The following is a 10,864-nucleotide window of genomic DNA, read 5'->3' as shown; positions in this document are numbered from 1 at the left end:
AGAGCGAAAGGCGGGAGAAGAAAGCCGCTGAGAGGCTGAGGAAGCCCGAGGGGGCGGTTGCGTGCAGACCGGACGCCCTCGGCCTGGTGAGCTTCCAGACGCCGGCTCTCGGGCACCAGGGCCCGCCAAGCCCACCCGGCCGCCTCTCCTGCCTGCGCTTCCGCACCCGTCGCGAGCGAGTGCGCCTGCGCGCCGGCCACTGCGCGCGTCTCGTAGCTGTCCTCGCACCGGCCGGCGGCCCGACAGTTCGTGCCGCGCTTTCCGCCCGGTCTCGCTCTGCTCGGCAGCGCCCCGGCGTGCGGCATGTCGCGGCGGCGGCACAGCGACGAGAACGACGGTGAGTGCTTTCGGCCCGACCGCCGAGGCCGCGCCCAGGCGGGGGCCGAGGTCTCGGGGACTCGAGGAAAGGGATGGGAAGCCCTCCCCCCCCACACACACCGGCGGCGTTCGGGGAACCAGGCAGTCAGAGCGAGAGTGTGGCCGGGCGACTTCTAAAAAGCCCCCGCTTTCCCCCGCCCCAACTCCTTTAGTCGTCGGCCTGGTGGACCTCTGGTCTCTAAGGACTCTTCAGGATTTGGTCCTTAGTACTGCCGAGTAGGGAAGTACACCTGGGTCTGTGCGGGCCACCTCTTAGGCACAGTGACAGGTACCCACTAGTCCCAGTGTCTTGTTTTGACCCTCCGACTGCACCTGAAAAGGGTTCTCAGAAGGGAAGAAACAAAGCAGTGAGCGGAAGATCTGATGAATCGCAGTCTGAGCTCTGCTCCACCCGTCATCCGTTGATTTGCCTTCTTTCATGCTGCAAGCAAAGAAATGTTATCCACACTCGCGAGGTCACTAATAAACAGGTGCACCTTGTTACGTTAGATTTCGAACTAGCTGCAAGTGTATTTCCCTCATGAAGGGAAGAGTGCTGGAAAACTAACGGGAGACCTCTTAGAGATTGAGATCAGGGGTTTTCTATTTCATTTGTATGGTTTGCGCTCCAGGGGATCATGGTGTTGCCACCATAGAAACCAAGGATAATTTTGCTAGTTAAAAACAGGAAAAGATGAACAAACAATGAATCATGGAACACTACACCAAAACAAATGATGTAATATATGGTGATTAACCTAACAATAAAAAATTAAAAAAAAAAACAGGAAAAGATGCTTAATTACAGAAATCCATCCAAAACATACATCCACCAAAAAAGGAAGAAACTGAGTAATTCTGTTATTCTGTTCTACCATATTGTTCTTTAAAAGGAGTGTGGTATAGTGGTTAAGAGGCTAGACTTTGGAATCAGAGGGTTTCAGTTCAAAGCTAGACTCTACCATTACTTCATGATCTTGCCCAGATTCTGTCACCTCTGTAAACCTTAGTATGTAATGTAGAAGTGTAATGATACAAACCTCTTCTCAGTTTTGTGAGGTTTAAGTGAGTTAATACATGTAACAAATATCTCATGATGATACTTATCATCTGTTAATGCTTAAGAGCTGACAAACATTGGCAGATGTCAACGATGGAAGAAAAATTTTTAATTTTCTTCACTAACATTTTCTTGTCCTTGAATTTTGGGGCATTTGGGAGTGGGAGCAGAATCACATGTCTTTAGTTTTAAACAATGAAACATCAGATCTCTGCTAGGGAGTGGCTTGAAAGGATGGATATTCTAGTTCATCTTATCCGATACCTAAGGAGTCAGAGTTTTAGTGTAATAAGCATGGAGACATAGCTAGCAGTGCCCAAACACTGGTGAAAGCAAGTCCAGGGTTCTCTGCCCAAGTATTACCATGCTGCATGCCTAGGTTTGTTGGTTTTTTTTTTAAAGATTTTATTTATTTATTTATTAGAGAGAGAATGAGAGCACGAGAGGGAAGAGGGTCAGAGGGAGAAGCAGACTCCCTGCTGAGCAGGGAGCCCAATGTGGGACTCGATCCCGGGACTCCAGGATCATGACCTGAGCCGAAGGCAGTCGCTTAAACAACTGAGCCACCCAGGTGCCCGGATGCCTAGGTTTTTGTTTTTGTTTTTAAACACATGAGGTTTTTTGTATAACGGACATACAGGGCACAGAAAACACGGTTTTCATATGCTTTGACTTGGATTAATCAAAAACTAATATGCTTGAAGTGATTGCTTGGGGTTTAGGGAACTTGAGTCTTTTAAACTTTTAAAGTTCTTCCCATTTTCTTGCTTTTCTCATTCTTTCTTTTCTCCACTCTTCTCCCTTCTAGGGCACCCTTAAAGGGAGAGAAAATGTTTCCAGAGGGCAACCTGGAGAATTGAATGTGAATATGTAGAAAACAATTTTTGTTTTTGCAGTTGTAATGGTGGCATAATTTTCTTGGGAGTTAGTTTCTTTTAATACCACCTGGTCAGTAAATCACGGTCCATTTGGGTCTTGATGCAGGAACCTTAGAATAAATAAGACAAAAAGTAGAATGAGTTAAAGTTTACTTTGTTGAATAATTTAGTAGTAGAGGGGCAGTTTATAGTTCTCTTGAATACTGTACCAAATCTGGAACTTCTATAAATTGCCACAATTTGGGTAACAATCAGCTGGGGTTTGCCCTAAATAGTGATCTGAATATTTTAGTTAAGCATCTACTGATTTTTTTAAGATCTGAAATATTAGACGCTTAAATGTTATAGAAGGCTATTTTAAAATAGTCTAAATTCTAATAGCTGTAATTAAGTTGATGTATCGGAGCATTTCTGGATTATTGTCAGCCCTTATCAGTCACCGGCTGTCATGACTTTCCATATGCTTGACAAGATATAATCATTTATTCAACAAATATTTAACAGTGCCAGGCACTGTCCTAACTACTGGCAGTACAGTAATAGTGGACAATATAAAAGTCAAGCCTCCCTTTTACAGACAGAACACAATCAAATAAAATATAGTGTATCAAATGGTGGTAAGTGCTATGGAGAAAAATAAAACTGGGTAAAGGGGGTAGAGACTATTGGTGAGGTGGATTTGCTGTTTTATGTGGGTTGATCAGGGAAGACCCCACTGAGAATGGCATCTGATCAAAGACTTGCAGGAAGTAAGGAAGCAAACCAGGTGGCTGTATGGAGAAAAGCAATGGTCTAAGACAAGGGAACCACGAGTGCAAAGGACTTAAGGCTGGAGCATTCCTGTCCTGTTCACAGAAATCAAGGAGGCCAGTGTCCCTGGAGCAGAGGGGGCTGGAGGAGGTTGTAGGAACTAAGATCAGAGAGGTAGCAGAGGATCAACTCATAGAGGGCAGTTTTAAAATTGTATCTCTTTGTTCAGACTAGAGTGTCCAGGATCCAGGGAAATAAGTTAGGAGGCTACCAATCTAGTTCAGCTGGAGTGGAGTTCAATTTATAGAGAAGAAAAGGGAGATCCTAAGTGGGAAATTATCATGTGTGGATACTGGTCCAATGCTAAATCTAACTCATTTCTTAGAATCCCTTTAAGAATGTCTCTGTAGGGGCGCCTGGGTGGCTTAGTCGTTAAACGTCTGCCTTCGGCTCAGGTCATGATCCCAGCGTCCTGGGATCGAGCCCCGCATTGGGCTCCCTGCTCAGCAGGAGGCCTGCTTCTCCCTCTCCCACTCCCCCTGCTTGTGTTCCCTCTCTCGCTGTGTCTCTCTCTGTCAAATAAATAAAATCTTAAAAAAGAAAAAAGAATGTAGCTTTTCAGTTATTATGGGATATACATATAATAGCTGTTCAGTACATTGCTTATTTTGTTCTTCTAAGAATTTATATTATCCAGGGGCACCTGGGTGGCTCAGTCATTAAGCGTCTGCCTTCGGCTCAGGTCATGATCCCAGAGCCCCATGTCAGGGTCTCTGCTCAGCAGGAAGCCTGCTTCTCCCTCTCCCGCTCCCCCTGCTTATGTTTCCTCTCTCCCTGTCTCTCTCTGTGTGTCAAATAAATAAATAAAATCTTTTAAAAATTTTTAAAAAAAGAATTTATATTATCCACAACCTTTGCCAAAAACCCATATTAACCCCCTTTTAAGCTACTTAGAATCAGGTCCTTATCTTTTAGACTGTGACTACTTTTTTAACTTAACTATACAAAAAATGATTAGAAGTGAAGGAATTTGTTCCTCCAAGGAAGAATATAGTTTGTTTCAGGCGTGATAGTCACCTCTGCTTTAAATCTTCAAGATCAAGGTACTTTACTTTTCCCTTTTCCCTGGTTGGTTTTGCTACTTTACTTCCTTTTTATAGGGTTGGTCTTTGTTTTCCAGTTTGTGTTTTTTATAATAATTAAGGGTATAAGATGTAGTACAGTATATACGTATAAAGTCAGGATCGCCTTACAGGGAAAAATTACTGGTGTATGAAGATCCTTTCAAATGGTTTTTGTTTTTAAGATTTATTTATTTGAGAGAGAGCGCACGCATACAAGCAAGGGGAAGGGCAGAGGAAGAGACAGAATCTCAAGCAGACGCCATGCCCAGTGCGGAGCCTGATGTGGAGGCTTTACCTTCTGACCCTGAGATCGTGACCCGAGCAGAAACTAACAATTAGATGTTCAACCCTCTGAGCCACCCAGGCGCCCCACAAAAATGGGTTTAAATAAAGACCTGTTTGTTTCTCTCTCCTATACTAGCCAAGGGTGTCAGAATGAAGTGGCAATATGTAACTTGAATCTATACTGTAAAATTTCTACATAGTTACATTTAATATAAAATCTGTTCTTGCTTTGGGAGCTATCATAGATAGGTTTTTCTGAAGGGTATATGAAAACAGGGGCACCTGGGTGGCTCAGTCGTTAAGCGTCTGCCTTCAGCTCAGGTCATGGTCCCTGGGTCCTGGGACCAATCCCCGCATTGGGCTCCCTGCTCAGCAGGAAACCTGCTTCTCCCTCTCCCACTCCCCCTGCTTGTGTTCCCTCTCTTACTGTGTGTCTATCTGTCAAATAAAATCTTAAAAAGTATATGAAAACATTCAGCTAATTCCCAAAATTTTATTCTTAATGAAGGTGCTTTATTCTGCATACTCAGGTTCTCTTCTGAGTTCAATATCCTGCTACTGTCATGAGTTCAGATGTGTCTATAATTTTACCACCCTTCCTTCATATCCTCTCAAATATCAGGTGAGAGTGGGGCATATCTTCTTAATACTTTCTGCCTCCTCCCATTCTCCAAACAAAACTTGTGCTTTCTTACAATCAGAATGGGAAGAGAGAAAATAGAATTTTCCTTCCCCAGTTCAGGGAGGACTGTGTCCTTGTATTTTCTAGGTTTTCTTCAGAAATCTTACCTTCTTTCCTACAGCGTCATTTTCTCCTTTTCTAGGTTACAAGAGGGTCTGGGAGGGTTGCTTTAAACACTGGGGTATGATTCCAAATGGATTTGGGAACAAGCCAGCTGGAGAGTTAACTTAGGAAGGATGTGGAGGGTGGGATGTGAGATAAAGGGCTGGCGGAGTAGATGGGCCAGAAAGAAGGGAGTGGTAGTTGAAGTTTAAAAAACAATAATAAAAAATAAAAAACTGCTCTCATTCAGCTAGTTTTTCACCATCTTCATTTTCCCAACCTTACCAGAATCCGGTTCTGTAGAACATTAGTAGTATATTCTGCTTTCTAGACAGAGTTGCTCAGCATCAGCACTATTGACATTTCAGGCTAGATTATTCTTTGTTGTTGGGAGTTGTCCTATGCAATGTAATATGTTTAGCAGAATCCATGGCCTCTACCCACTGGATGCCAGTAGCACTCCCCCATTTGTGACAACTAAAAATGTCTCCAGAGATTGCCACGTGGCCCCTAGTGGGGGCAAAACCTCACCCAGTTAAGAACCACTGCTCCAGGAGAAAGCTATTTTAACATCCTGGCTGATAGCTTATATAAATATTGCATTGAGTATGCCGGTTTTTTCAATGAATAAATCCTGGAAATAGAAGACCTTTGTATCAGAGTTGGCTGTTTGGGTGGTGGAACCTTTATAGATCCTGTGATATAGGTTTGAAGCATACTTGAGAATCAGGGTCACTGATTTCACTGTGTCATACGTGTCCACTTTACATGGGCTGGTATCTCCAGGGATACATCTCAGCTCTATCCCACTGCATGTGTGTTATGTTTTTTTAAGGCAATATCCTCTCAAAACTATATTCATCTGGGGCTCCTGGGTGGCTCAGTCGTTAAGCGTCTGCCTTCCACTCAGGTTGAGCCCCGCCTTCCCTGCCCCGTGGGAAGCCTGCTTCTCCCTCCCCCATTCCCCCTGCTTGTTCCCTCTCTCACTGTGTCTCTCTCTGTCAAATAAATAAATAAAATCTTTAAAAAAAAAAAAACTATTCATTTATTATTTAAGCCAGATCATGATGATAACAAGGTGTCAGGGGGTCAAAGTGTGGCCTTTTATAGTACTTCCATCTTGTGCTATCTGCATAGTAATAGATTGGTTTTATTCAGCTTAAGTTCAGGTGGTACTTGAAGATCATTTCAGTCATTGAAGAGACTTTTAATACCCAAGCTTAGAATAGCGGAGTGCTGTTTTAGGAGAATTACTATATATTTCAAGCCAGATGTTACAGTGGCAAGTAAGTGATTATGAATTCTATAAAAATGGCTCAGTTTCTTTGGCTATACAAAGTCTGGAAAAGATTGAAGTTATATTTAACTTACTCCTGGGTAATCCTATATCCGACTGCAGATTTTCATTATTAATGCAGATGCCTAGAACTGTTACAGAGTATTGCTTCCTTGTCCACATGCTGTCCTAATAATCTAATTGGTGGAAGTCGAAATTGAATTACATTGGGAGACTAGCCAACATTGTGTTTATCAACAGCATCATGTTCCATACTTAACACTATTAATTTAAAATTTTTAAGCTGTAGGTTATTCCACAAAAGAATATAAGGTGTGTGTATTAAGATTTTAAACAAAATGGTAAGAGATAATATAAGAGTCTGAACAATAATAGACAGTCCAGCCTAAGATTGATTGGTAGTTTGTTCAGCTTGAGTTCTTCGGCAACCAAAAGGACAGGTAGATGATTGGTAATGATTTCAGTGCGGTAGTTTTGTTTAAGATTCTTTGAATGGTATGGTTTTTGAACATAATAGACTAGTGGTTGAAGTAGGAAATCATAAAACATACTTTCCCTCCACCAGTTATTTGATAAAGTGCTCAGGATGTTTCTTTGAGTATATGTCTGCTGATTGTGATTCCCATTGCTTGGGATAAACTATACCCTAATGCTGCATAGTCTAAGGAACCAAAGCTACTAATTGAAGAGTTGAAAGTGCAGACACTTGTGAAACTAGTGAGGAATCCTAATGTTTTATGCTCCCTTTTCCATCTTCTGAAGTTTCCCTCCTTTTTTTTTTTTTTTGCGCCTAGTCAAGTCTTTCCAAAGCGTTCATCTTGGTTTTGTACCCATATTTCATCAGTTTAATGATAATTTTCATTATTAGAATAATGAGTACTACTGGCACTAAGAGGCTTTAGGACCAAGCAACTGAAGGTGAGTGAAGAGTTCAGTCTAAAGAACGGGAGCAGCAGCACAGGAGTGTTCCGGAGAATATTCTGACTACCAGTGGTGAGGGTGTTGTAAGCAGCATTCCTGTGTATCCCCGGAAGTGGACAGGGCTGCTGCACTGCACAGCTCCGTGGGGCACTAGTCACACCAAACTGAACATAACGCATGCCTCTTGGAGTTACTCTAGTGTCCCTGGGTATGGAGGCCTTTGGTAAATCTAGCTAGCCCAGTCAGGGAGGTGGTAGGTCAGTTCAGAGCTTCTCCTGTGTAAAAAGTAGGGATTCTGGTAGGAAAGAGAAAATAGTATTTAAAAAGCTAAGTAAAATTTGTGATGGTGGTTTCATCATGTAATGTTAATTTTTTTACATTGTTGAAACAGGGGGACAGCCTCACAAAAGGAGAAAGACTTCTGACGCCAATGAAACTGAAGATCATTTGGAATCGTTAATATGCAAAGTAGGAGAAAAGGTATGTGCCAAATAGGCACAAACTGTGATGGGTTTAGGGTTTTAGTTGACTATGCTTGATTCATTTCTGCAGCTGAAACTTGGTGATCTAAGTTTTAGGTGGAACTTGTATTGCCATGCATCTGTATCCCAAAGTAAATTCATTTTAAACCCTTGGGATGCAGATAATTGAGAGTTAAATGTTTTTAGTAATCTTCATAGAACATGAATATGAGTCTTAGACCTCAAGGAATAATTCTCTCAATTTATAAATGAAGAACCAAACAAGTCCTGGATACCTGAGGTAATTTGCTCAGAGTCCTGTTTTAAGTGAATCAGATACAGAGACACAAGAGAACCGATGATGTCCTCCCATTTCTAATTCTTATTCTGCTGCCTTAGATTGCTTGCTTTTAAAATTTCCTTCATTCTCTTTTTATGGATTTCTAAAGAACAATAACTACCTGATTTGATTTATACTAAACCTGTCATAGTGCCTTATGCATATAAGGCTTTAACTTTTTTTATGACCACATAGAAAATTTTAACTCACTAATTGCTGAGTACTTAACAGATATTTAATATGCTCTCCTCTACAGAGTGCCTGCTCTCTGGAGAGCAACCTAGAAGGCTTGGCAGGTGTTTTAGAAGCTGATCTTCCTAACTACAAGAGCAAGATCTTAAGGCTTCTTTGTACAGTGTATGTATGCAAAAGATTTATGAATCCAGGTGATAATGTATTATCTACTCTTAAATGCTTTGAGAATGTTCAAAAGATATGTTTACGTTCCATATTTCATTAGCTTTTCTTCTAATGGGAAATTTATACAAACGAAATGACCTTTGGTGAACTCTTTTTTTTCTTAGAGATAAATAGGACTAAAATTGAGCATTTTCCTTACATTTTGTTTTCTTGGAACCTTAGAATCATTTCAGTTGACTTTTTAAGTGAGAAAGTAGACACTTTTCACATTCAGAGATTTTTAAGTATGTGCATTTAAATATATATAATACATAGAGTTTAATGTGTGTTTTAAACCAGTAGTACCAAATTTGGGAACTGGTCACTTGAGTAATAGTCCTTCTCAGAAGACTGAAGAAACTTTTGAAGCTATTACTAGGCATAATCTTTCTTGGAGTTAGGTTAGCTAGAACAAATATCATTATTTAATCCATGAGTATATTAAAGTGGGAAAAGTCTCATATGAAATCATGAAACAGTCTCTCCCAATGGTGGAACTAACAATCCAGGCTTTCTCATCTGTCAGATGGACATTGATCACTGAATTGTATGCTTTGCAAAGAAATGGTTACAACTTTTGGATAAAAGGGGTCTTTGTACTGTACATGAAATTATAAGTTATGAGGTATTTTAAAATTTCAAATATGAAGTTGAATTTTAAGTTATTTCAAATATTTTAATTAATGTTAATGCTTACAGTTCATTTTTGAAATTTAAAAATGTATGCACAAATCATAGCAATCAGTGGATTTCATTTTAACCTCTCAAAGTACAAATAATTTGGGTTCCAGTTTGTTTTTTTTTTTTTTTAAAGATTTTATTTATTTGACAGAGACATAGCGAGAGAGGGAACACAAGCAGGGGGAGTGGGAGAGGGAGAAGCAGGCTTCCCGCTAAGCAGGGAACCTGATGCGGGGCTCAATCCCAGGACCCTGGGATCATGACCTGAGCCGAAGGCAGGCGCTTAATGACTGAGCCACCCAGGTGCCCCTTGGGTTCCAGTTTTTTAAAGAAATCCAGTTCATTTCAGAAAGACCTGTCCTTAGACTAAGAAATGACTAAGAAAAATTATTTTGCTGTAGTGATCTATAAGGTGCCTTCTGTTTTGAAAGCATTTATTAGAATAGAGGCAACTTATGCTGAAACTGTGATGGAAACCATGGCTTTGTGGGTGGAGAGAGGGTGGTTACTCTCAGGGCACGTATTTTTTTTTTTTAAACCTAAATTGTCCCTACCACTCTGCTAGGCACCTTGGGAAAACACAGAATGTGTAAGAGAGTCTGACTGATCATGAGCTTCTGTTTGCTTTCCTTTTTGAGAGAATTTCTAAAGGCTACCTACATTAGGAAGCAATATTTGCTTTTTCCAAAGGTTTATTACTGTAATCCTCGTCCCTGCTTTTCAAATAACCTTAGTGAAAATTAACACACCTAGGGTAAGCAAACTGGGATGTAAAGAAATCTTACTATGTCCAAGTACCATGTTGACATTCAGCAATTTAACTGATGGTAACTTAGTTGGAAGTGGTTTTAGTTCCGAATTTTTTCTGAGCAGCTAAAATAGTGTTTCTCAAAGTGGAATTCTGATCCTGTGACATTTGGTTAGCTAAGTTTAGAAATGGTAAATGTTCCTTCTCCCCCTTAATGATTCTACATTAAAGAAACTTGTTTCACCTGGTGTTCCCCAGATGTTTTTCCATGGAAACATTTTCTGTAGAACTGCTCTTAGAGTTCACTAAACACATTGGAAGAAAAACTGGTCTAGCATTAGTTATATTATTTCAGTTTGATAACTTTATAATTAAAGTGTTTTATTTTCTTAATTCTTGGGTTAACTAGAATTAAAATGAAAACTTGCAGGGGTCATGTCTGCAACTCTTCTCAACATTTATGTCTTTTCTGAAGTAGTTTTAAAAATACAGCACAAAGTATGGGGCACCTGGGTGGCTCAGTTGGTTAAGCATCTGCCTTCAGATCAGGTCATGATCCTAGGGTCCAGGATTGAGCCCTACATGGGGCTCCCTGCTCAGCGGGGAGTCTGCTTCTCCCTCTCCCTCCGCCTCTTCCCCTGCTGTGTTCTCTCTCTCTCTCTCAAATAAATAAAACCCTTAAAAAAAATTTTTTTTTTAAATATAGCTCAAAGTAATCCTGTTCCAAAGCTAGTAAAATGATAAAAGATTTATATAATATAGAATTGAGCAATGTAACA

At 40.7% G+C, this 10,864-nt stretch overlaps 2 protein-coding genes across 7 annotated transcripts in view; one reads left to right on the top strand and one right to left on the bottom strand.

Annotated features, from left to right (window-relative positions):
* Window positions 1–199: 199 nt before the first annotated feature.
* Window positions 200–10,864, top strand: part of NCBP1 (nuclear cap binding protein subunit 1) — a 38,036-nt gene continuing 27,371 nt past the window's right edge. Inside the window, exons 1-3 of one of the 3 annotated variants that reach the window (XM_027614451.2) lie at window positions 200–337; window positions 7,848–7,936; window positions 8,514–8,614. In XM_027614451.2, coding sequence (XP_027470252.1) covers window positions 304–337; window positions 7,848–7,936; window positions 8,514–8,614 — 224 coding nt within the window. In that variant the 5' untranslated portion in view covers window positions 200–303. Of the gene's footprint in view, window positions 338–7,847; window positions 7,937–8,513; window positions 8,644–10,864 lie in introns of those variants that run through there. The other 2 variants (XM_027614452.2, XM_027614453.2) reach the window with 2 other exon arrangements.
* Window positions 1,930–10,864, bottom strand: part of XPA (XPA, DNA damage recognition and repair factor) — a 60,048-nt gene continuing 51,113 nt past the window's right edge. For 3 of the 4 annotated variants that reach the window (XR_003523566.2, XM_027614463.2, XM_027614466.2), the window contains one exon: window positions 1,931–2,405. The gene's annotated coding sequence lies outside the window, so the exon portion shown is untranslated. Of the gene's footprint in view, window positions 2,406–10,864 lie in introns of all 4 variants that reach the window. The other variant, XM_027614465.2, reaches the window with a different exon arrangement.

This window comes from Zalophus californianus, chromosome 13 (genome assembly GCF_009762305.2).
Source record: "Zalophus californianus isolate mZalCal1 chromosome 13, mZalCal1.pri.v2, whole genome shotgun sequence".
NCBI classification, from domain to species: Eukaryota; Metazoa; Chordata; class Mammalia; order Carnivora; family Otariidae; genus Zalophus; species Zalophus californianus.
This window is presented reverse-complemented; position numbering and strand designations above follow the sequence as displayed.